General features: G+C 35.0%; 1 protein-coding gene across 8 annotated transcripts in view; it reads right to left on the bottom strand.

The window, feature by feature from the left end:
* The window catches only part of DPH6 (diphthamine biosynthesis 6), a 232,215-nt gene that overhangs the window by 154,517 nt on the left and 51,521 nt on the right, over window positions 1–26,177 (bottom strand). For all 8 annotated transcript variants that reach the window (XR_010884170.1, XM_067296660.1, XM_067296661.1 and 5 more), the window contains exons 4-5: window positions 5,801–5,874; window positions 3,396–3,514 (exon numbers count right to left, since the gene is read on the bottom strand). Coding sequence is in view for 7 of the 8 variants with exons in the window: in XM_067296660.1 (XP_067152761.1) it covers window positions 3,396–3,514; window positions 5,801–5,874 (193 nt within the window). In the remaining variant the exon portion in view is untranslated. The remainder of the gene's footprint in view (window positions 1–3,395; window positions 3,515–5,800; window positions 5,875–26,177) is intronic.

Genomic DNA, 26,177 nt, shown 5'->3' with positions numbered 1-26,177 from the left:
AGGAAACAATGTGCAATTTTCTAATAAAACTTACTGAAGATGAACATGAGTCTTAAAACAGTAAAGAAAACTAGAATCTCTGAGGATAAGTTGCATTAACTGCACAATGTAAAAAATAATTGAAATTATATTGACAGAACTGAAATTAGTCATATGTTAAAATACAGAATTGAAGTTATATTTCAGTGTTAATTCTTGACTCCACAAGATTTAGGTATAGGTAACTATATAAGTAACATAAAACTAAGTAAAATTTCATGTTCAATTTTGACTGAGGACCATACTGTGGAGAACGCAACAATTCCTTCCAAATGTACCCTTTACACCTAGTGCTGCAGTGGAAGTAATTTGTTTTAGAACCCAGTACAGGTGAGACCAATGTATAAGGTTACCAACATTAAAAGTTGAATCAGTTATACACAGATTCTGATACACTTCTGCAAATTAATTAATATTTTAATCCATAAATCATAGAACAAGGATATCAAAACCACATCTTATGATTATGCTATATTATACTGTCTCACACGAGCAATGGATATTACTGGAATTTTACACACTCACATGTTGAAGACAACCGTCTATTTTAGCTATTACTGAGCAACCCTATTCTAATTTTCTCACGTTTCCACTGAAGGATATATTTTGAATATGAAGATATTATGCATCATACAGACATCTTTAGCAACAAGAAAGTGCAACTGAAGATGAATATTCTTAAACAATATTATTTTTTATTGCTCAGGTTTGCTGCTAGATCATAGAATGTCTCTCATCATTAAAGCTTCTGAAATACATTCTAAAGGAAAGAAAACTGATCTACTTACAGATCAACAGAAGGCATGTGAAGAAGGGTTGCTAAGAATACTTCTTTCGCATATAAGAGAGAGCAATTGGTATCCCATCTGAACAAGCATGCTACTCTGAGATAGAAAACTGTTGCCACTGGCAAAGTTTATGGTATTAATTTGTAACGGTGGATTTAAGGGAAATGTACTAACTAATGCTCATTTACTTGCATAATTATGTGTTTTCTACATAAAACGACAGGCTTTTACCTTGCTGATACTGGCACTGAGTTAATGGAAAACAGGACAAGGCAAGCGCACAAGTATGCCAGTGTTGATGAATGTCAAGCTCAAGTTACAGGTTTGTTTCTTGCTTTAACATCTGTACAATATACCATCTAATATACTGCCCTTTAGACTATTAAATCTGTTATTTTAAATATTTTCATTGCAGTTTAGCTTTGATTATCAATCTAAAAGGCAAAAAGTTAACCCATATCTTAGCTTTTTTGCCACTTGATATGCTAAACAATCTTCATACCTTAAATCTGCTTTAATAAGGCATGCAATTATTAAAGCATTACAGAATGGCCCCAGAGAACACAAGCTCCATTAAATTTGCTTACATCTAATTACGTCTGCCTGAGGCAGGTGAGAAATTGACTCTGATAAGATCTTTCTTTTACCTGTAGCCAAAAAAAAAAAGGAAAGAAAAAGGGGAAAAAAAAAAAAAAAGAATCTTGCAGTGATTTTCTACCTAATTGCTATCTACAAGTATTTATGGTATTTGCTCCTTAAATGAACAGCCCACAAAGTACTCTTTGTGCATCAACTATGCATTTTAAGGTTTAAGCCTGTAGAATTACAAAAGACAAGCTTATCTTGCTTTATGGATGAGTGAGGCCATCACTGATGTCTACTCATGAAATAGTTTTATCTATCATAGCATCTAAATCTTATATGTTCTTTAAAATACTTTAAATAGACTTTAACTCTACTTTATTTTTACTTAATTTTGTACAATTGAAGAGATCTAATTACAAAAAGAAAAAAAGCAAATGAAACAATGTAAATGATGACAAAATAATTCTGATTGGAAAAAACGTGCTACATACTTTTTGTGGACACTTTTTTTCTTCCTGTTAACATAAGCAATGTAAGCAACATCTGTTCTCTTTATTTTAAAGTACAAAGATGTGCTCTATATGGCCTTCAAATATTATTCCCTTAAAAAAAATATTTTGAGCTATTTTTTCCAATTTAAGAAAGAAGTGTTGTACAGTGGAACATGCAGCAGTTAATTCCCCTGTATTTGTAACTGGCTTTCCCCAAAATACAAGAAAACACTATTAAACTCCATTGCTTGTAATCTGTAAGTGAATGAGGGAACTTGGCTCTTCTAATCATTCTAATCAGACTACCAGCTAAAGATGAGCAGAGAAATAAATAAATAAATACCAATTAATTTTAAAAAGTCATGCTATGAATTCATGCAAAGTCTAAAGAGCTATATTTATTTCTTGGCTAATATTTAGGTAGAAATAACTTTACTATAAAGTAGTCTTTAAAGAAGAAAGGAAAGACATTGAGAATTTAATGTGAAAGTTACACAAATAAGCCAGTCATCAGACTTCTAATGCAAGGTTACACAACAATTTTTCAGACATACATCTTTAGCCTCCCAAGTAGAACTGATGCTCTTGTATTATACTAGCCATTCTTTGGTCTAATGGGCCACAAAACTCTAGTGATCCCCCCCCGCAAAATGGTCCTTTGGTCACATTTTCTACTTAAAGCCTCACCTGATATTCTTAAATGAAAAACTGCATAGAGGCCTGAAATGATATATTGTGGCATTAACATGTTTCTTACGTGCTTCTCATGGTTACAGAGCATGTCATTCAACAAGACTTTCTATAAAACTTGATTTCAACATACTTTTACCTTAAAAAAAAATTCAATTATCTTGTGTAATGATTTGCTTCATTATAAAAATCTCATTTTAAACACTTACTAATAAAAAGGCATTTTGATTTTGAGCTCTGATGTACTAAATAATTACACTGTAAATACCACTCTTCAGAAAGCAACAACGAAAGCAAATTACTCTTTACTTTACCAAATCAAAAGATTGTTGTTATGCAAAATGTTTTGGCCTCACATAATTACATTTTGTTTGATGTTAATTTGTTAAGTTTCTATTAAAACTTTCGCGGTTGTTTTATAATTTTGTCTAGCCACTAGTTTGTATCATCTATAAACAACAATACTGTGAACTACTGAATTATGCATGCATTTTTACTGAGAATCAAAACCAAACCAAAACAAAAAACTTACTGTGGGAATTTAATGACGATGCTAGAAAGAATTACTTCCAGCTTTTCAATATCTACACTGAGAAAAGTATGAATTACATACAGGTAAATTGATTATTCAGACATCTTGACTGCCATATAGTCATAGCTCATTTTTTTAAATCTTCTTCAGGCACATGTTAACATTTCTTATCCTAAAATATAAAACAAAATGTCTGTTTTTCTCTGATGTGCTATGCACTTATTCATTTAAGTTTTAACAGACAATACTGCTCAGAATCTGGATACGTACCAAAAGCTGCCACTTTTATGATTATGGCTTGAATGTTGGATGATATCATTTCCTTAAGTAAAATTTCCTGGTTCCGGCGCCAAAGATAAGCTAGCGGCTGAAGATTAAGCCTTCTGCATCTTAAAAGCACCAAAAAAAAGTTGGATGAAAGCCAAAAAAAAAGCTTTTACACAGCATAATTCATTCAAAACTACAGAAATTTAATTTCTCTGATTTCCTACTATTAAATAATTCTCCTATAATTTCAATTAAAACATTTTCCTAGATTTCAGTATACACACTAAGTCTAACATAAAATAAAAAGAAGGAAGCTTATTCTGACTATAATTTACCTATGTAAGTTGTAACTCACTCATATAAATATGGTTGCATAAGAACAAAATAAGAAAAACCAAGAGAAAATCCATCTCTAGACCTTTAGGAATGCAAACCCATAAACAGCTTAGGAGGTGATCAATTTTTATATACACAGTTAAAGGCAAGAGTTACCGCTCTGTGATACACACAGCACAGATCACCAGTGCAGTATGCTGAATTTGTTACACTCAACAAACCTGTGATTAGTATCAACACTCAAGAAAAGGATAGCTCAAGAAAAAGTGTACAGTTTGTGAAACAAAGTAACAACTTGACAATGTCCATTTAAGGATTTGGTTTGATACAAATTGCATTTACACAGCATTTGATACATAGATTTTGATTGTTTACCATATTAGAGTACCACTAATTTGCACTATTGAAAGGCAACCCTACTGCAGATTGCCAAGAGTCATCAGCTGATGATAAAATACCTAAATCCTGAAAACCAGATTTAACTACCTAGCTCAGATCACTCAAAATATTACATTAATTGATAATTGACAAATGTTTATCTAATACATGGGATTTCTCACTACTATTAGATGAGTGTCAAGATTTTGTAGTTAAATGGGTGCTTAATGCTGACACCTAAATCCATATATAGCACCCATATAATCTCATTAGTTTTGCTATCACTTTTTTATATTTTAACAAAGCACTCAGTTGTAAAATTAACAAATAGTTAGCAACTCTGAATGTCAGATAATTCATTTAGGTGCCTATTTTTAGCTATCAAATTAGCTGAATCCAAGTAATCAGGATGGTTTAGGTGATATAACTTCACTGCAAGGGGTAAATCTTCAGACCAATGTAAATTTTTACCACTGAGTGACCTTGGAATTAATCAGGTCAGCTGGAAATATTGTGATGTGCTGTCAGTCTTCTGGTTGTGGTAACTGATCAGAGACCCACAATCAGCAAAAACATCTAGTAGCATGATCAGGCATTTATTAAAATGTCCTACTGTTCCTAGATTTCAGTATGTATATTAAGCCTAAAAGAAAAGAAGAAGAAAGAAGCTATTTCTGACTGCAGTTTACCTATGTAAATTGAAAAGAGAACACCCATCACATGTAAATCACTGATTTGAGTAGAGTTGGCATGGCATTAACTTCAACATTGTTGCAATTCATGAAGTATTCCAGATTTTTTTATTCCATTATCAACAAATAACTAATGAATTCTAATTAACTGATAATTTATTTTTATCACAAGCTGTTTTTGCATTTCATCAGATGTATGTAATGATTTTTTTTTTTCCAGACCCAAATCAAATCTGGGCCTACATAACACAAAATTCCTATCACACAGTATCTTTTTTTTTGTTAAGACTCTTCGAAGAAGTATCACAGTCTATCTAGACTTAAAGAATTTGCACAGAAGAAATGAGAAAACAAAGTTCCTGAATAATGTGGTTTTTTAAATTATTTCTATAATAGATTTTAAGGAAGTAATGGAAGATATGAACATAAGAATTGTCTTGCATTTAGCTCCTGATAACAAGCTACAGACTGTTAGATTCAGTTGATCATTGCAATGGAGAAAGAGTAAGTGGATTCAGCTGTACTCTGCACAGAATTTCTTTAGATTTACATTGCATATTTTTTAATAATTCTCAGTAATGAAGAATTCTAATTTCTGACTCTTTTATATTAAAAGTCTGTTGAAAAATACAGACCACAATAAATATAGACTTGACCACAACATTATTGTCTCTGCAATTGAGCAAGCTTCCAGCTGAAATCAAAGACCTGAACCTAACTCCACTATTTCCATGTCAAAACTCTCAATATTTTCAACAGATCCATAAGAGACCTGAAGAGCACTCCAAAAAATTTACTCTCTACTGGATTTTCATTAATGATATATATAGATGACATGGTTCCAGAAAAAAAGGTTCTTAAAATAACGTATTGAAGGTATTGGGTATCACAGAACATGAGAAATAAAGTAACTGTCTGCTCTATGTTACAGATTTTGAGTTAGAAAACAAATAAAACACTTCCCATAATGTGTATATTAATAAAGATAAATATTTTTCTTACACATCTTCTACTCGAATTCGCTGGTAATCAGAAAGAATGGCTCCCACAGAGACACCCTCCACTCCTTCCTTGTCCTGAAAAAACACAAGGAATAATAAAGTTAGCACTGTATGCTAGCCTAAACAATGGAGATCCAGTAATTCTATTACAGAATGAACCAAGAAGAAATTTTTTTCCCTATGTCCAGTACATTGATTTGAATGGGCTGGAATACAGATCTTCCATAGGAGAGAGCAGTGCAGCTGACCTATTATATGGTTATTACTCTAAGAGAGTAATCCACTCTTCCCTAGTATCACTCTACAGAAGAAATAATGGCTGGAACTGAAAAATACCAGGTTTAACAGCTTATCCCAGAGCTTTCCTGACACCTTGAAAATTACTTCCAGCTCTTCTCTGTAACTGCAATGTCAATTATTCCACCTACAAATAAATATTAGCAACACACAATCATGACCATACCAGCTTAATTGTATATATGCCACATGATATATATGCCACAAGACAGTGCAATAGGGTTTGAGATTACTACTCTTATCCTAACCCCAGAGAAAGAGAAACTTGCAGGCAACTTACTCAATTCTGCTATAAAAAGGTTTTCTGAGCCACATTCTCTTTGGAGAGACGTTCTATTTCACTTACTTAAGCCATCAATTCTTTATTTTTCTTTTAGATGCACTGAGAATGTAACATTTGAAAATGCATGTACTTAAAATATTTCATGGGCTTTTGCTTTTTTACCTTGAGTCACAAGCAACATGCTATATTTACTTCCTTTTCCTAAAATTTACTTTGGTTAGACTTTAGTTAAAGCTGTTTTGCTTTTTTAAGCCAGGTTGACCATAACTATAAAGGAAGATCTACCTTCTGAAGCTGCTCTATTAGACAGCAACCCTGTGATATTTGCAGCAAGACTGTACCACAAAATTCTTAACCATATACTTACATATGTATTTCAAAATTAAACTAGTCTTTCCCTGCAATGGTACTGAATTGAAAATTCATCTTTGGTTTCTTATCAATAAAATATTGCCAAGGGTATTTTATTCATAATTATCTTGTAGTGAACAATTTCCTATTTTATATCTATGCTGGGCTATTCTATATTATCTTATTCTTCTTTACATTAATTCTCACATTTCCTCAAACAAATTCCCAAGTCATTCATATCCATCTGTACTTCTCATTTAAGATTCTCTGTATTTATCAAAATTCCTAGTTATAATATCACAAACTTGATCATTGTTAAATTTATGTACTTCTACACATCATTAATAGATATATCATTTAATACCAAAATCAATGCCAAACCCTTTAGGATTCACATATTCTGAAGTAAGAATACTGATATACATTTATTTTAGCTTATCTATGTCTATCACTAGCTTATTATCCACTGCCTGTTTTATTATCATTACTATTATCCAGACAATATTACTTTTGCTTCCCTTTGAGCTTTCTGTGCAATGTTTCAAAGCTCTTTTCAGAGTAAAGGTAAATCAGACATTCCACTTCCCTCAACTCTCCAATACAGAAGTATGTTTTTTAAAAAGTTAACAAGTGTACGTAATTAGAATTTTCATTAAATAAATTCTATCTCAAAATAATTCATGTAGCCTCCTTGGGTCTTCAATACACCCAAAAGGTTTCCCACATGTTTCTTTGTTCCATGAAATTTTGATATGCAGCTTACCTATACCGCTGCCAACATCATTTTTGCGCTTGTATTCCACTCATAGGTCTAAAGTTCTTTTAAAAATTATACAATTAAAACCCATAATAGTCTTGTAAAGCACAGCAACTAAGTACTGTTTGTTCATATTTTTATGTAAAAAGAAGAAACTCATTTTGGCTAGAATTACTGGATCATAAAGCAATTTGCAATGCAGAACAAGTACTGCAGTTTAAATAAATGAATACAATTCTGAAACAGTGTGAGCTCACCTGACCATTGTAACTGTGCCTTTTTATCCTCTATAGAATACTAATATATTCATGTCTCAACCTAATGGGCAGGACACTACCATAACAAATACAGCTTACTACCTCACTTGCAACAAATGTTTCTGTTGACATACATTCAGTTATTTTGAGATAATCATCTGTTCACTGGTGAAATGAAATGCAACTCATTTCTATTAGTGTTCTCAAAGTATTCCATTACTCTTCTTGTGAAGTAATACACTGAAATTGAGTAAACTATTCAGCGTGAAAAATCACTGGCATATTTAGAATACACTGAGGTGCAGCAATATTGGTTTGGGAGTGAGCACCCTGTGGTCCTGATGAGATCGTAGCCCTGCAACTGCACACAGACCTGTTTGCTCCCCATGGTGCATGTGTTAGTATGTATAGGCACTTCAGAGAGGCACCCAGTCATGCTGATTTCCCAGAAGAGATATGACAACTTCACCCATAATGCTGTCCTGTAGGTGTTTCCTTATCTGTGTGCATAAACTTCAGTTGAGCCCCGTTCTGATGATTACAAGATCTCTCTTATCCACATCAGCCTGTGCCCTGCTTGCCAATCCAGTCCACCATTTCGTCACTTGATTGTGGATTGTCACCTCCCTCCTCCATTGTTCCTAGTTTAAAGCTCTCCTCACCAGGCTGGCCAACCTGCTGGCAAAGATGCTTTTGCCCCACCTGGGCAGGTGGATCCCATCTCTTTCTAGCAGTCCTTGATCCTCAGAAAGGCTCATAAAAGCTGAATCCCTGTAGTCAACACCAGCTGTGCAACCAGTTGTTGAATCATATCCAGTCCATCCAGCCCTCCTCAAGCCCTTCCCTCCCACCAGCAGGACTGAGGACAAACCACCTGGACCCCTCATGCTCTTGACACTTGCCCATAAAGCCAAGAATGCTTGATACATTCAAGGTCTTCCCTGGCACTATCATTGGTGTCCACATGGAAGAACAGCAGAGGGCAACAGTCCAAGGTTCAGAGAAACCTCAGCAGACTCTTTGCAATGTCCTGGATCCAAGACCTGGGCAAACTGTAAATCTCCCCAGAGAGCAGATCAGGTTAGCAGATGAGGCCTCCAACCCCCACAGCAGGGAGTTTCCCACTACTATCACTCACTGCTTCTTTCTAGAGCTGCTGGCACAGTTCAGGCCCAGCAGGCTCAGATGCTTTCCTGGACAGAGCTCCCAGTCCTTCATCTGCTACCAGGGCACTGAACCTATTCTGTAGCTGCAGACCTGCAAGCGGAGCAGGAGCCTTCCTCTGGCTGTCAGAAGTCACAAGCTTCCAGCCTTTGCTATCATGGCAGTCTCTATTTCTTAATCCAACAAGCACGACCCTGCTGCCCCACCTTTGGTACAGTTGAGGGTTCAGGTTCTCATACCTGCAGGGTCTCTGCTCAGGTCAATCTCTTTCTCAGCATCTCTGATGCTGCACAGTGTGCTGACCTCATCCCACAGCCCCTGTACTTGGGTGCACAGACCCTCCACCCACACACACCTCCTGCAGGCAAGGACACCCTCTCTCCCTGCACCAGTCTCCACAGGAGGCCCCAGGCACCCTTGCAGCACCAGGCATGGAGAGCTGCATCCTCCCTTTGGAACTCTGCCTGAATTGAGGCCTCTGATGTGCCAAAGATAACTGCTCCCATTGGGTGCTGGGGAACCACACCCTATAATACACCTACACCATCACCAAGCACACAAGCACTGTCCTCAGCAGAGCTTCTGACCCCCTTCAGTGCAAACTGCTGCCTCTATTAGCTGTGCTTTAAGCCCAGCACTTTTATAGACCCTCCCTAGCACCTGCTGAAAGGGTGTGTGACCCTCCCTAATCAGGAGTCAGCTGGAACACCCAAACATGCTTTGAGCAGGAACAGCTGATAGAGCTTGTTAGAAGCTGCTAAAGCTTGCTAGAACTCAAGGCCCTCTGCAGCTATGCTTTCCTGGCAGCACCAAGCACCCTCAGGTTCCTCGAAAGGTTCACAGGAGTCCTCTGACAAACCCAGATGTTCCCAGAAGATCTACAAGATCTAGAAGCAAAACCCAGAAAGTACTGCATCTAATAGCTGTGCTCTGGGAGCTGTACTCTGGCTGGCACTTATATAGTCCTAGTTCTTGCTGAAAGGGTGCTTTACCTACCTTAAGCAGGAATCAGCTGGAACAAAAGCTCAAACACCCTTTGATCAGGAATGCTCTGCATAATCAAACTGTATCTTAGGTTCCAAGACTCATATTTGATGAGTCAGAGTAATAATTACTTCAAAATACAGTAGATCACAATCACCATATCCAGAAACATTCCCTGTATCTCTTATATAAGCTATTAATCACAGGCAGCATATTCTCAAAGGCAATAATCTTGAAGTGGTCTGTGTAAATTACAAGATCTGATATCATGAACCAATATAAAACTAACTGCACCCAAACTACAATATACTATAAAATGTCATTAAAACAGATTTTAATGACAGAATCTAGAGGAAAGGATGATTTTAGAAGACTTGTCCAAGATTCAAGATTTTAGTCCCAAAATATTTTCCTAAATCTCCTTCTCACATCAAGATTATTTTTCTTTTATTAGCAGTCCTTCAAAACAATTAATACAATAATATATATATATGTGTGTGTATGTATGTATGTATGTATATAAACTGTCTGTATTTCCCAATCACCACGTCTTTGTGTGAAGCAGCCTGTATTCCTTTCTGTTCAGTACAGTATTTATAATGGAATCCTTCAAGTAGTTCATATTGTTATATAATAAAATCATAAACAGCGACAATCAGATTAGCACTCTATACATTTTCAAAGAATGTTGATAATGGGTTTAGGGTTAAAATTATGATTATGTATTTGCAGTTAAACTGTGCCTGCAAGGACAATCCACAGAATAGGATGCCATAGTGCTTGGAATTGCCTGTACAAAATTTTTACAAAGAAAGCCTGAAGCAAAGAACAGCGACTACTGGCTTATATTTACTATTCCACAGATATAGCAAAACTTAACATATGTTAAGTCTTTTTTACACTATTTATGGGTAAGCTTCTCAGTGCTACAGACAGATGACCAAACCTTATCAACCTTTCTCAGCACAAACACTGAAAAAAATACTGCTGATTCACATTTAGGTTCTGGTGAAAGGAAGCTTACTTAATCATGCTTCTGACACAGATCCCAAAAGTAGTCTCAGAAGGTTCTATCACATTTTGTCTCTCCCTCAACACTCATTTTTGTGGGAGTCTTGAAATATCAATGCCCCATTACACTGCCTTACCTTATTATAGTCTACTTCTCAGCACATGCAACCAATGTAGTCACTGGTATCTTCAAACTAAGATACCTACCACTGGTATCTTTTCAACCTAAAGGCTGAAAAGCAAAGGGATCAAGCTTAACCTGCAGTAAGTAGAAGGCAAACTCACTTAAGAAGCTGGTTCTATTACTGAAGCGCCTCCTGACCATCAATAAAATGGACCACTCCTGAGATCTCACTGGACTTGCTATTTCTCATCAACTCTGCCTGCCAAGAATGACATAGAATGCCTTCTTCCATTCAGGTTTATCAGACAGTGGTTCCCAGGCAGAAGAGTATGCTGCTTTCTTATAAGCAGCATCTTTAGAGACTTCAGATTAACCAATTGCAATTCTGTACAGCATTGTTTTAAAGTGAAGGCCACACATACAAAATCCAAGAGTCTTTCTCCAGAGTCAAGCAAGATCATGAAAACACATCAAAGTAGTGGGTTTTTTTTTTTTTTTTTTTTACATTTGTACCACCATTTTAAATTTGCACACCGCTACCCTCAGAAAAATTAACCTAAATCCCTTACAAGGTTAATTTAAATTCCCAGTTAACTTTGTAAGTGAATTAAAATATTAAGGCCAGCACATAAAGCCATTTTGAATATGGATGTCCACAAGAATATTTGAATCTGTTAAATAATCTCCTTTAAAATTATTGGATTAACTTTCTTGATAATCTAATGGAGATGAGCTCTTTTTACATGTAGGCTTTCTGCATGACAGTAATGAAGGATCATCACAGTAATCAAAAAATGTTGCAAATGTTAAGCACTACTCAACATGGGACTACGTCTGATGATTTGCTTGCAAGAGTTCAATTTGCCATTTTTTTTGACAAGCTGTAAAAATACAAACACTAGCTCTTGCACATAATTTGTATTTCGCTCTATCTTGTGTCCTTCCCAATAATACACAAATAAGCAATATAATGCTTATAGTACTTATTGTTTTACTAAACAAGCTATAAATATGGGAATTAATCATATTTTTCTCAATACAATGCAAAACTCAAAAGATGAAAGCAGAACGTCCTTTGGACCTGCTTCTTCATATCTGACAGCATACAATATATTAAGAATCAGTGCCACTCTTAAACCAAGAGAGAGAAAATGTTCCAAAGGAAACTAATTTTTTTTTTCTTGTTACAGTTTCAACAGATAATGGCCTTAGGTCATTATTCACATCATTCCATATTCACCCAAAACTTAGGCAAGAATCTTGAAGGTGAACCACACTCAGTTGCCCACCTCAGCTCATAATAATACCAGTAACCTGCACAAGGTCTGTTTATACGGACTAGTTTGTAAACTGTCTTCTGTGGACCAATGGAAGCAATTGTGGACCAGCATAGATCCTTGCAATACCTGCTGGCAGTAGATCAATATCTGGCTGTTCAGGTTACATTTTGTTAAACAGAATTGACTCTAATCCAAATATCTTTTTGCAGATTCCTTTAAGACACAACTAAATTCATTCTTACGAAGAACCATGTGCACTACAAAGTTTGAAAATCTGATCTAAGACCAACTAGTTCACTGATTTAACATTTTATTAAGATTTTATACATATATAGTAATACCAGACAACACAGTTTTATTACTGCTTGTTTGAGTTGACCTTCTGGCTGAATCCATCAAGACATAATAACATGCTTAACGGTAAGACTGCAACTATTCGTTTTGACTTCAGTAAGATTTTGATTAAGATATAGATTAAGTTCTGCATGCTCCAATTTATATGGCTGTGCCAGGTTAAAAAAAAAAAAGGTTTTTTTATTGTCATACAGTAAATAATATTAACTATTTATTTGTATATTGCATATTTCATCTTACAGATACCCATCTCTGTTTACTTTACAGGACTCTTTTTTTTATAGTTGGAAAACACATCTTCCAAAACACAGTTCTTAACTGTTAACATCCACTAAATAATTCTTAATTTTCTTACAATCCTCTGTTAATTATGATGCAAAGATAAGTACCCTTTTTTATCCATGCAAGTTTCAACTCTGAAACTGCCATCACAGTTGCAATTAGCACAACCATCTTTTAGAAGTACAATGGGAATCAAATCACATCACTTTAATATTACAGCACATTACGGATAGCAGACTGATCCACAAGATCAGTCCTAAAATGTATTAATAATTCTAACAGTGAGGTGTTTCAGAAAGAATGGGCAGAAAATTATTTATCTGACATGCTATTCATGCTAAAGTGTAGAGAGGATATATTTACCAGGTAATTTTTCAAAAATCCTGGTAAGAATAAGATGAATAGCCTTGATTAATATCTCTTTTCTTCAGAAAAAAAATGCTTGTTAATAATTAAAAACAACCACTTTTTAAAAGCGTTCTATAAAAAAGTCTTTCCCCACTCACAAAAGATTAAGAAATAACTGAACTTCTGGAAACAAAATGAAGCAATGCAAGTAATTTCTGTAGTGAAATTTCTGTAGTGAAATTTCCTCTCTCAGCGCTCCGAATTTTACCCTTTGGCAAATGCCAGTCGCTATCACAGAGACTCAGTGAACTCTGTGATCTTTTAGCCTCAGAAAATAAACAGAGGTGACTAGACTTTGAAATTACTTATGTTTAAGGATTCAGAAGTGAAATTATCCATTTAAAGATACTCTGCTAATGCAAATGTTTTTAAAGTTTTGTTGAGTATTAGCAAAAGGAATAATTTTGAAAAGTGAAGAGCTTGGAGCTCTCTGATTAAACACAGATTCCCAACATTGTTACTGCTTAAGAATACTGTTTTATTTTTATGCATCCTCCTATCGTGACTAGTACCATTACGGTGTGAAGGAAACCACCTCAAAATAAAATTTTAAGGTATCTTTTCATGTTTCCAAAGAATTACACATAGAATTACAAAATCTCCTGTTCATCCTTGAAGCTGGTAACTGACTTGCCTAATGCATTTCTATCTAGCTCACAGAGTAACAAAAATGGTATTATTTTTCTATTTATTCTGTTTTTCAATTTCTCACAAAATGTATATGCCAGCAAAAATACTGAGTTAGAAAACTCTCTCAAATTAAAAAGAAAAGAACCTGGAAGTAGACACTTCAACTTCCTATTCTTGTACAAACACTACACTTCTTTTTTATTAAAATGAATAGTTTTGAAGACCTGTTTGTTTGGGATTTTGAAAAATCTAGTCCTGTGTCCTAGCATCTTCCAAAATCATCCTATGGTAAAAGAATTTTTAAAAAACATTATAATTATGTTGAATTTTAAGGTCACAGAACTTCTATAATACAGCAGTTGAAACACTGGCCCAATATCAAATTTAAATATGAAGCAGTTTATTCATAGCATCTTTTTTCAATTATCGATAGTTATAACAAATTTAGAGGGTGGATGTGCATGTGTATGAATGTGCATGTATACATTTATATATCTATATATATATGTACATACATGTATATGATATATCTTGCAGTTAGTAATGAAAGAGTAGGAGACTGTCATCAGCTGCCTGCTTAAATCTGATTTAAATATTCATATACAATATATTACATTACCTTACAATATATTCATATACAATACATCACAATACCTTACATCTGATTTAAATATTCATATACAATATATTCTGTACTTATTCTAGTTTATTTGCTTTGATAATACGTAAGTTTTTAATGATTTTTACTTAAATACCAGTTCTTGATGTCATTTAGTTGTGGTTATCATTCAGGTTTAAAGTATTTTGACAGGGAACTATTCATCAGCACGACTTTTCATTTAGTTGTTCTGCTGGTAAAAAGCGAATGTCAACTCCCAGCACTGTCCAGACAGGAACTTCCAAGAAGAGAAACAAGTTACTATTAGTAAAATTAATGTTAATATACCTAGTAAAGGCCTTGAGTTGGGAGAGTCAGTTAACATATTTAAATACCATCTGGAACCACAATAAATTCAACCCCCTATATTCTGCACTTTTCAACAAATCAAGGCTAGAGTGCCAAAATAATAGGAAGATCTAAAGGGAAGAAGGATGTGGTATGAGGTGAAACAGAAAAACAGTGTGATAACCTTCCTATAATCCTCAACTGGATAAAATTTACATAAAACCTTGTTGCACAGTATACTCAGTCCAGCACTTTAGGCACACAAAGAGTACTAATAGAAAACTAGTTTTTCATTAGATTCACTGGCATTGAAAGAGTTATAGGACATTTTGCAGGCAGACACCGTTTCGCTTGTAGCTGACTGTAGTTAGCACAGAATCAATCCCAGAATTAACAACGCCAGCTCTCAGGTAAGACACTTCACCCCTCAATATGGAATCAGATCAGGTCTGATACCAGGAAAACCATGTTCACAAAGCTGCTTTCTTAGCATGGGTATGGCAGGCTGACATCTGCAAACTAAACACCAGCTATCTGCAGTTAATCAAAAGGCAAGGATGCAAATTTGAGAAAGTTCTCGAAGAAAGCTGTTCAGTGTTTATCGCATAAAAAGTAATCGAAAACAGGAAAATGTTCAAAGAAATTAACATGGAAGGGTTTTTATAACTCTTTTTTTTTTAAATAAAGAAAATGTAAAAATTCTCACATACTATTTGTTAAAGAGATTGTGTAAACTATGCAACACTACTAATGCCTTGCTGTTGTAATAAATTATTCTAAAGTGAAAATAAATTACTTCTTTGGAACATTTGGACAATACAGAAAGCATTCTATCCATTCTGCTATAAACACACACATAAATTATTATACTGGAAAGTATATAATGCATACAGAAAGACAGCCACTCAACATGGATATTTACAGGATGCTAACAACATTTTTTCTTTCAGTAAGACCTTTAAAAATTCATTTTTCCCCTTAGAACTACCAAAATTACTCATTTTAAAAGGCAAACTTAAAAACAAACTTTTAAAAAGTATCTCAAAAACACAAAACTCTGAGCAGCAGCACAGTTTTTTTATATACAAAATTACTGTTTTGACTGTAAGTGAAATTACATTATTATATTTTCTTGTTATAACCATTTATATATTCCTACTCATAACATTCGTGAAGAATGATCGTCATGAAGAATTGTGTTAGAACAAATAGATCTGTGCAACTGTAACTGTATTAAAAAGTACAACTTACGTTTAAAGCTCCACAATTTTAAGATTATATTATTTTAAAAGAGTTTAATGAATAACACAATTCAAAGTTACTGCTCTATTCATATCATAGATTACTTTCAGCTATATTTTCTATCAGAAGATAGCATAAAAAATTAAATAGTTCTGTGAAAGCTCCAAAACAAAAGCGGCCTGAATATGCTTTAACCAACTGTTAAAGTGGTTATATAACATACACGTATAATATTGACATAGTGGTACATAGCTTAAACAAAATATAGACAGAAATGTAAAAGTAATATATGTTTGTGCAGCGTGATTTTAATTTCACTTTTTTTTTTTTTTTGGCCTTTATTCAGTGATTGATATTCAATTAAAGAGAGTGATAGTAATTTGAGGAAATGTCTAAATACAGGTTTTAACATACCATACTGGTAGAAGTATTCTACTAGCAAGCAAAATATTTATCACAGAGCTATTAGTACAGGAGTTTTGTTTAAATTCACATTTTAATGTCTCTACCTGACCCTCTCAGAGTTCAGGAAAAAGAAGATTAGTGATAATGCTTTCAATTTAATTACTATATTACATGCGCTGTAATTATTAGTGCGAAATGTTACATTAAGGAATATAAAAGTTAGCAGTAAATTACCTTGTAGTTATTATCAATTTCCCAAGCTACTGCTCCTTAAGATAACCCTCTCCCCATGGTCCTTCCGGTAATTTTTCTTTGCCTGATAAACATGATGATTAAACAGCACACAGTGCAAACCTTTGATACTTTTTAAATTAAATCCATGCCGAGCCTAAGGGCTGTGTCTGATTTCAACTAAATATGTCAGTTAATCAGATAAAAAATGATCAGTAACCCAAAGAAACAGCAGCCTTAGGCCTCATCAGTGCCAGCGAAAGCTGAACAAAATAAGACATACAGACAATATCACGTTATGAGTAAAGGTTACTGCTAAGCATATAACTGCACAGAACTATTCACCACCTTAATAAGAAGCAAATAAAGAAATATTGCATACAACAGTCAAAACATTAACAAAGAAAAGAAACAAAGGGCTGGACTACTATATATGCCTGCATATATGCTTTAAAAGAAAATGTGAACACTCCAATTTAGAAAAATGCAGAATATTCCCAAAACTCCAAAGAATGGTTAAACTATCTTTATTTTTTAACATTTGCTTAACAGCTTTGCCCCAATAGAGTTCATTTTATGGCAAAGATAAAAAATAGATTATCTCTACATATTATCGTCTTTGCAGTTAATATCCTCCTTGACGCTTACATTAGTAACATAAAACTGTTACACATGCTTAAATTAAAGCTTAAGATCAATTGTGTCTGAATAATGTCATTTACAAAACTACCAATTAAAACAAAACATATTTGCATGTATGTGATTAATAATATACACATTAGTAACAGATTAGTAACACGACTTTTAGGCTTCTGCAATTGAGTAGAAAAATCTTAAATATGAGGTTTTTGTCATAATTTATGAAGCATTCTAAGATCACTGATTACACTGTTTTCAAACACAGTATGTGATTTTGTAAGCTTTGATACGTCAGAGGCATCTGCAAGAAATCGAAGACAGTATGGAACTGACTCTGATATATATAATAAGAAGTGATTGTGAGAAGTCCACTGTCTGCTAAGCCTCAAAATAGGCCTCTACATCCCTAAAGGGGAGCAGAAAAATCAATTAAAAACCTATTAATTAATCTATTCCTTTGTGCCTAGGTATTGCTGCTCTCATGATGCTCACAATTACATTGTTTTGAAAACTGAAGGTCAAGGTCCATAACTGAATTTATGCCCTAAGTAGAAAGCTCCCATGGCATTCAGAAGACAGTCAGCAGAACTCCTCAGGAGAATGGGACGCCATATTAAGAAAATAGCAAGTTTAATATTTCCATTGAATGGAATTTTCATAAATAGCCACATTGTTCAATTGAGAGAGCAGCAATGAACCATCAGGGGCAAGTGAAAAACGTAGTTTCTTAAATCGACTTTGTCGCCTTAAAAAAAGTGAGAAAATGTAACATCAAACTATACAATCAGTTTAATCTAATTATGTTCAACAGTTAGATCACTTGAGAGAAAAAAGTAATTAGCACCCTTAGAGCAGAAAAGGCATAGGCATAGGAGACAAACTGTTAGCTTCCATGAACACAGATAAAAGGGTTTTTACCACCAGTTTACAGGACAAGGATCAGGAGGAAATAAATAAATAAATAAATAAATAAAGGTTTCCACCAAGCTACAAAATCAAGTCCCCAGATCGATTTTTTAAAGGACCAGGTAAGCTCTCTTGAAATCAAGGCTGAGAGATCAAAGAGCAAACCGCTGTTTTCTGAAGAATGTTCTACTGCCATCACAACTACAATGACAACACTAATTCTACTGCTACATCATATAGATGTCAACATTAGAGATCTGGAATAGAAATTACATAATGCAGGAGCGTAAAAAGCCAAACTAAACAGCCACAGCCACTTCCTAAATCATATTCTATAGCAGACTCCTGATCTAAAACTCTCAAACTCACATGTCTTGCACATCTTACCTTATATGATCATGCCGAAAGACTTCAGAGAAACTGAGAATATATTTGAGAATGTAACTGAATATATCTATTTCCTGATATACCCCAAAAATAAGAGTGCTGCAATCCTGAAGCTTTGCTAACTATCACCAGAATAACCTGTTAGCCATCATGCAAGAGAAATGACACAATGTCCACTATCTCACAATGAGGCAAGGGAGAAAATTCCACCTTTTCACAAAGACAAGAGCACAGTCAAACAACTCTTAACTGACCTATTTGTCTCCTCCAAAAGTTTACATTTTAATCCCTCAAACAACTTGACAAAACACTTACACAATGGAACTTAGATGTTTCTCTGACTCCATCTCCAATTTCTTCCGATTCAAAACAGTCATCCTAACAGCTATCTCCAATATGTCAACCTTAAGGAAATCAATCAGATGAGTTATCCTACAGCAAACAAAACCTCACCTTGGATTGCTAGATCATTTGCTTAAAGAAAGTACCAAAGGTGAAATATTTAAGAGTTCTGCGTACCTTTCCCTGAAACAAAAAAAATGCTACAGAATCTCCAAGACAAACAATGAGCTGCAGAATTCTAACTCTGGAAAGACAGCATCAGAAAAGCTAAAAGACAACATTCTGACACCATGTATGACAAGAAACAAAAACTAGACACCACATCCTTTTTCATTTCAGAACTCGAGAACACCACCAGCTCACATCACCTTATAAAAATTCCACCTGTACAAGAACTTGTACAACCTAATCCCCCACACCCTTTTCCAGGACGCTGCAGATACTATTTAAAATTAACAAGTAAGGAAACCCTAACAGACCATCTACCCAACATTAAAGAATTATCAGCATTCAGAGAAACAATCTTCTCCTACTACTCAGAAGATTTCATCAAGACAGATCAGACTTCTTCAAGCAACTATACAGACAACTCACCGCCCTATTAATACCATCCTTACCTGTATGCCAATGTGGTATACAACATCCTGCCTTAAGTACTTTCAAGAAGATCAATATTGGGATTTTGAAGCCAAACAATCTGGTTGAATTCATTTTTACTACAAAAAACTCAGCAACAAGTATTTCCTCCACAGAAGAATTTGTTTTAAAAGTACCATCAACTTGACCTAAAACAAAAGTTTAAGACTGCATATATGGACTCCCTCACTGATTTCCACAACAAAATCAGCAGCTATCACCCCTCTATCAAGCTGCCCTGGAATAATATCATATCAATATTCACTTCCTAGTGTATTGTCAACACCAAAAATGCCATCCTCTAAGCTACTACACGCACACAGAAGGAAAAAAGCTGACAACCATTTCCATAAAAACATAAAAAGTTTCTTTGCATAAAAACTGTCCAGAACAGTGTTTATATATATATATAAATATATATATAAAATAAATAAAAACAGGACTTCCAATTAAAAATTGAGGAAAAAAAAAACCTCAAAGCAATCCCTCAAGGGAAATAAATTGTATCTTTGAATAAACAGCTCAAATACAACATAAAAGCTTACCATTATACAAAAAAAACCCCAAAACAGTTACAATTGAGCATGTCCTCTCATGCTGAAATGTCTACAGAATATCATTAAAAGCCCACAAACTGCATTCAACAAAATCATACCTTGACAGAAAAGTTCTCAGACTCGCCTTCCTTCAGTTTCCAAAACAACTACCAGTTTCATCAAACTTATTACCGGAATAAATTCTTCCACAGACCAATTTATACTAAATAGAAGCAGACTTTGCCAGAGAAACACGCGGAAATGGAGTAACCGACCTCCATATTTGCCACATTCTAAACTCCTTCCCAACAGGTGGATCAAAATCTAGGAATACTCCCGATGCATGTCTATCACAAAATGTGATACATTCAATACACTTCACAGAAACAACATGTGTGAAATCAAACTGCTACTACATACCAAAATTAACTCACACAAGCAACAAATGCAAGATGGAAACACTCAAGTAGGACAGAGAAAAAATAATTCAGAAAAAAAAAAATCTTACTCTATCTCTGATTTCTCCACCTCATTGCTGACAGGCAAGCCATAAATATCTCCAAAAGACCTATCTACTGAGTGGTATTCATTATGTTATTGAAATCATTGACTTAATAAAACTTCAGCTTTTGTGGTAAATTAAAATCATTTCACTTTGATGTTACCAGGGTCTTTTTGGTCTGTTAACTTCCCCCTTGCTAACACCAAAGACCCTATAAACAAAAAACCTTTTCTTTTTGTTCATGTGGTTTACAATACTACTGTAATTAGATCATCTGACTCCTAGTTTGTGTAAACTGTCTATTCCTTTTTTCTTTTAGATTTTGCTGCCTGTTCCCGAATGACTTTTTGACAATCAGCTTGAATGCTTTCTAAGCATGCCTGTATGAAGGAGTTTGTTACAGACCACCTGACCAGGGTGAGGAAGTTGATGAAGTTCTAACAACTTGAGGAAGTCTCTGTATCACATACCTTTCTTCTTATAGGGGATATTAACCTTCCTGGCATTCCATCATGGTATGGCACAAGGAGTCAGGGAAGATTTCTTGATACAGGTACTGGATGAGCTGACCAGTGATGACATGCACAGTTGGCTCTGCTATTCACTAACAAGGATGAACTGTTTAGGACATGATAATCAACAGCAGCCTTGGCTGCAGTGACCATGGATAGTCAAAGTCCATACCCTGGACTCTGAGAACAGACTTCAGCTTATTCAGGCAAAAGGTAGGTAGGATGCCAAGGGAAACAGCTCTGAAGGAAAAAGAAGCTCAGATCTGAGAGGTCTTTACAGACAACATCCTCCAAGTACAAAAATGGTCCATCTTGATATTCAGGAAAGCAAGCAGGTATATCAACTTGGCTCAACAGGGTATTCATGATGTAGCTCCAATGCAAAAAGACAGGAACAGCCCGCTTCCAGATAAGTAATTCAGAAGCAGTGCCTGGGCATGACAGATGGTGTCAGGAAAGCCAAAGTTCAACTGCAGCTGAAATTTGCAAAGGATGTCAGAAGAACTTCTACTGCTATATTAGTAGTAAAAGGCAGCACAAAGAAAATATGGGCCCATTCTTGAATAACGCAGGTTATTTGGTGAGAACAAATACAGATAAGGTTGAGAGATAAGGCTGTCAGATAAGGCTGACAACACCTTCTTCAGTTCAGTCTTCACAACCAAATTCTCCCAGACCTCTGTGTTTAGTGACAGTTCAAAGAGAAGATGAACTACCAGCAGTGTATGAGCACAGACTCAGATTACTTGCAAAAACTTGACCCTTACGAGTTCATGAGACCTGACAGGCTGCATCCAAAGGTGCTGAGAAAACAGTCTGATGTCCTTGCAAGGCCACTATTATGTTTGAAAAGTTGTGGGAATTGGAGAAAGTCACCAACAACTGGAAAAAGGCAAATGTTGCACCTATCTTCAAAAAAGGGCAAAAGATTAACTTGTGGAACTGCAGACTGGTTAGCCTCATTCTGGTCCCTGAAAAAATCATGGAGAGAGTCCCTTGGTGCACATTTCTGGATACGTGAAGGAAAAGAGGGCGACTGAGGACCGTCAGTATGGATTTACCAAGGGTAAATGATCATCTTGCTACTCAGGAAAACAAGTAGATGTATCAGGAGACCAACTTGGCTAAACAGGGTACTCATGATGGAATTCCAATGCAAAGAGACAGTAGACAGGAATGGAAGCAGGGACCACCTAAAAATGAAGAACTCAAACACTGGTCCGATCAACCTGATTTGATCATCTTCTACAATAAAATGACTGGATTTGTGGATGATGAGAGGGCAGTGGATGTCACTTGGTTTGACTTTAGCAAGACTTTTGACACTGTCTCCCACAATATTCTTGGGAAAATATTCTATACACTTGGGTTAAAAAAAAAGGCTGAATAATCAGAACTCAGAGGGCAGTAGCAGGTCATACTCTACCTGAACTGGGCTACTGCTGGTATATATGCTGGGACCTGTCCAGTTTCACATCTTTATCAATGATCAGGAGGAGGTGATGGAGTGCACACTCATCAAATTGGGAGAACTAGTCAATATGCTCAAAGGTACATCTGCCCTTCAGACCAACCTAGACAGGCTGGAAAAGCAGGTTAAATGGGAATCTTATGAAATTCAACAAGGACAAATGCAAAGTCCTGCATCCGTTAGGAGGACCCCAGCTTTAGGCAGGAGGCTGGACTAGATGACCTCCTGAGATCCCTGTCAGCTTTTTTTTCATGTTCTATGACCCCCAGATTCCTGATTCTAAATTTTTCTTTTCATGTCAATGATATGTGAGCACTGCTGAAGTGCTTAGTACTACCGACAAAAAGTTATGATCATAGTGTTCCTTTTCTGAAAAATCCTTGCTTTTTTGAATTACTACTTCAGCAAGATGACAAGTAAAAATCACATTTGTTCTATTCTCATGAGCTTCCTACATCTTTTAATAGCAGTTTTTTTTAATAGGTTTTAATAAGCACAGAGAGGTCTCAGCAGATACCAGACTGATTAGTCTGTGTGTTCAAAAATTTCTGTTTACATCATAATTTTTATATACATAAGAAGGGATTACAAGTCCTAAGGACTGCCTACTTTACCCATCTGCATCAGCTGTTTTAAGAGAAGAGATTACCTCTGCTTACATGTTTTGTCTTTCTATGACCTTAGACTATCCTGGCTACAAGGGCAAGGTTTTATAAAGTGTTCAGTACTGATAAAATTCTTGCCCAGAAAGCAGGGAGAAACAGATGGAATTTTCATCTGGGGAAGGTGCTGGCAAAATGAATTGAAAGTAAAGGGGTTGAGGAAAAAAAACGCACAGAAATTTTGAAAAGTAGAGTAGAAACTCACTTCACTAAGGTGAAATATAATGAAGACCTACAAGTAACAACATGACAAATATTAATAAGTGGATTTTGTTGATGATATACAGAAAAAAATCAAAATAAAAGAACAGTATAATTCATTTGGGGAAAAATTAATAATAAGTGTTTTTCTCAAGACTTGAAGTCTGGTATAAGAAATGTCAAGAGGATAGATTAAATGACCTACAGCATAAAACATGAGAAAATGGAGAGAATCTGGAAGTCAATGTAAGGGCATACCTTTTCATTAAAACTAAAGTGAGACTGGCAGTGGAGCATTCAGAAGGAAACTGACCTGGAGATATTATGAACCCAAGAAGGACAAAGACAGATACATCACGTATCACATACTTCCACGGACACAAGAGTGAAAGTTAAAGACTGGACAAGGCAGAGAGGAGACACAGAGGGAGACAGAGAGAGAAGGAACAGCTTTGAGACAAACATGAATGGAAATCAAAATGGAAGATGGGAAATAATCAAAGGAGATAAAGAACAAAAACAAATATGAGACCCAACAAAGCACAAAGATATTTATGAATGAGAATATCAGTACTTTTACGTGAATCAAGTGATCCATTATCTCAAGGCCAAAAGCAGTCCCTCCACAAAATGAAAATTTACTTTTATAAGTACTTCCTGCTAGACAAGATACTCTCTCCCCTACAATCTGCACAGTGAATCCACAAGGACAGCTTGCACAGTATTTTCAGTTGCTTTACTGATTTCAGTGTTTGAAAAATGTTAAGCTGTGAAGTCTTGGATACTGATGTCCTGTATTTGTCCACTCTACAAGCTTCTTAAAACAGCTCTGCCAAAACGCTCAGCCATGACTTGGAAGATTTTCATGAACTACCTCATCAAAGAGGTTTATTTACTGACCTACTTGCTGAAGCTGCCAACAAAGCTGCCTACCAGAGTCAGGTTGGACAGTTTGTGATGAAAAATACTATTCATTAATGACTGTACTGATACAATTTACACAAGGAACTGTACCTTTATTTATGGAAAAAAAATCTTTTGTTTGCAAAATCATGAAAATATGGTAAGTTAAAAAAAATCAAAATATCTCCTTTAAATTTTACTCATATTTTTGTTAAAAAGAAAGTTCACTTTATATTTTCAAACAAAACTGAGGTGAAATGTGAAGTCATGTAAGATATGTGTTTTGATTTCTGCTTCTCCAATTGGTTGATCCTACTTTAACATGACCTGGGATAAGCAAATTAAATCCTCCTGCATTAATTTTTGAGTTTCAGACACGCAGAAGCATCCCTTTAAGAGGGGCTAGGAAAAAAAAGCCACCACCTACTTGATCTTTTTTTAAGCAAGACAGTATGAATGCTGGATTCTGCTATAGTGTGAGAAAAAAATGACACAACTTGAAAAAAAACCCCGCTGTTTGTTAAGGTTCTACAGACTAGCTATGAATCCCATAGTCTTGCAGATCACTTCATATCAGTGGAAGACAAGGAGTTCCCGGACTAGAGAACTCAACTCATATATAATATCTCATGGCTCCACCTCTTAGGAAGAAGTAATGCAAAGTGGGGGGGAATTAATTTAATGTGGATCCACATTAGATCCCTGTGCGAACATTCTCATTAAGAACTGCAGGAGTCTTAAATGGATTTAGCTTAACTCACTTTAAAAGTAAATTAATTTTGAATAATAGTGTGTGTGTATATATATATATATATAGTACTATAAAGTATAGTATGCACATATATATATGTATAAAGTACATAAAGTACTAAAATTGTGTTATAAGTGGTAGTGATATAAACTCAGGAAAATCTTCCACTATAGTCAACTCATCACACCATAACTGCAATTTTACTGATATACTGTAAATGCAGCTAAACTAAAAATCAAAGTGAACAATCAGTCTAAGCAATTACAAATCACTCATTAATTAGTTTATGTTATTTCATACATTAACCATTTTCATAGATGAGAAATAAGTAGTTTTGCATACAAAGAGCTTTTTAAGTAGCTATCATAACACTTTATAGGAAAATTTTTTTTTCAAAATATTTAATTTAGTTTTACTTTTAGATTCATTTTTTCCAGTGAAAAAATATACATCATGATAAAAACAACACATTTATTATAATTTAGTATAGTTAGATATAGCTATCACAAAAAAACTAGAATACAAAATCTAAATTCATACTGCCTTGCTAAATATGAAAAGGTTAACAAGGACCTTTCTATAGAACAGTAAAGGTTTTGTTTTGTTTATACAAATCAACTGAAGGCACAAGAGGCCTATGTGCCTTCAACAGAAGCAGCAAAGTCTTTTTCAGGGAGATGACAGTCTGTAGCTCAACAAAAATACATTTGTGCAGCGATTTGGTTTCACGTAAATGTCTGCTTCACCTTTGGGACTTTCAACTCTAAATGCTCACATAATTAAAGAATAAACTTGCCTGCAGACACTTCTTTCAGGAAATCTTATTTATAAAATGACCTCAAAGAAGACTGATTGCTTAATTTGATAACCAAATTTAGCAAGAACAGGCAACTCCAGATTGAATAAAAGATATTACATTGTAAT

This window comes from Apteryx mantelli, chromosome 4 (assembly GCF_036417845.1).
Source record: "Apteryx mantelli isolate bAptMan1 chromosome 4, bAptMan1.hap1, whole genome shotgun sequence".
NCBI lineage: Eukaryota > Metazoa > Chordata > Aves > Apterygiformes > Apterygidae > Apteryx > Apteryx mantelli.
Note: the sequence above shows the minus strand (reverse complement) of the source record. Positions and strands in the feature narration are given on the sequence as shown.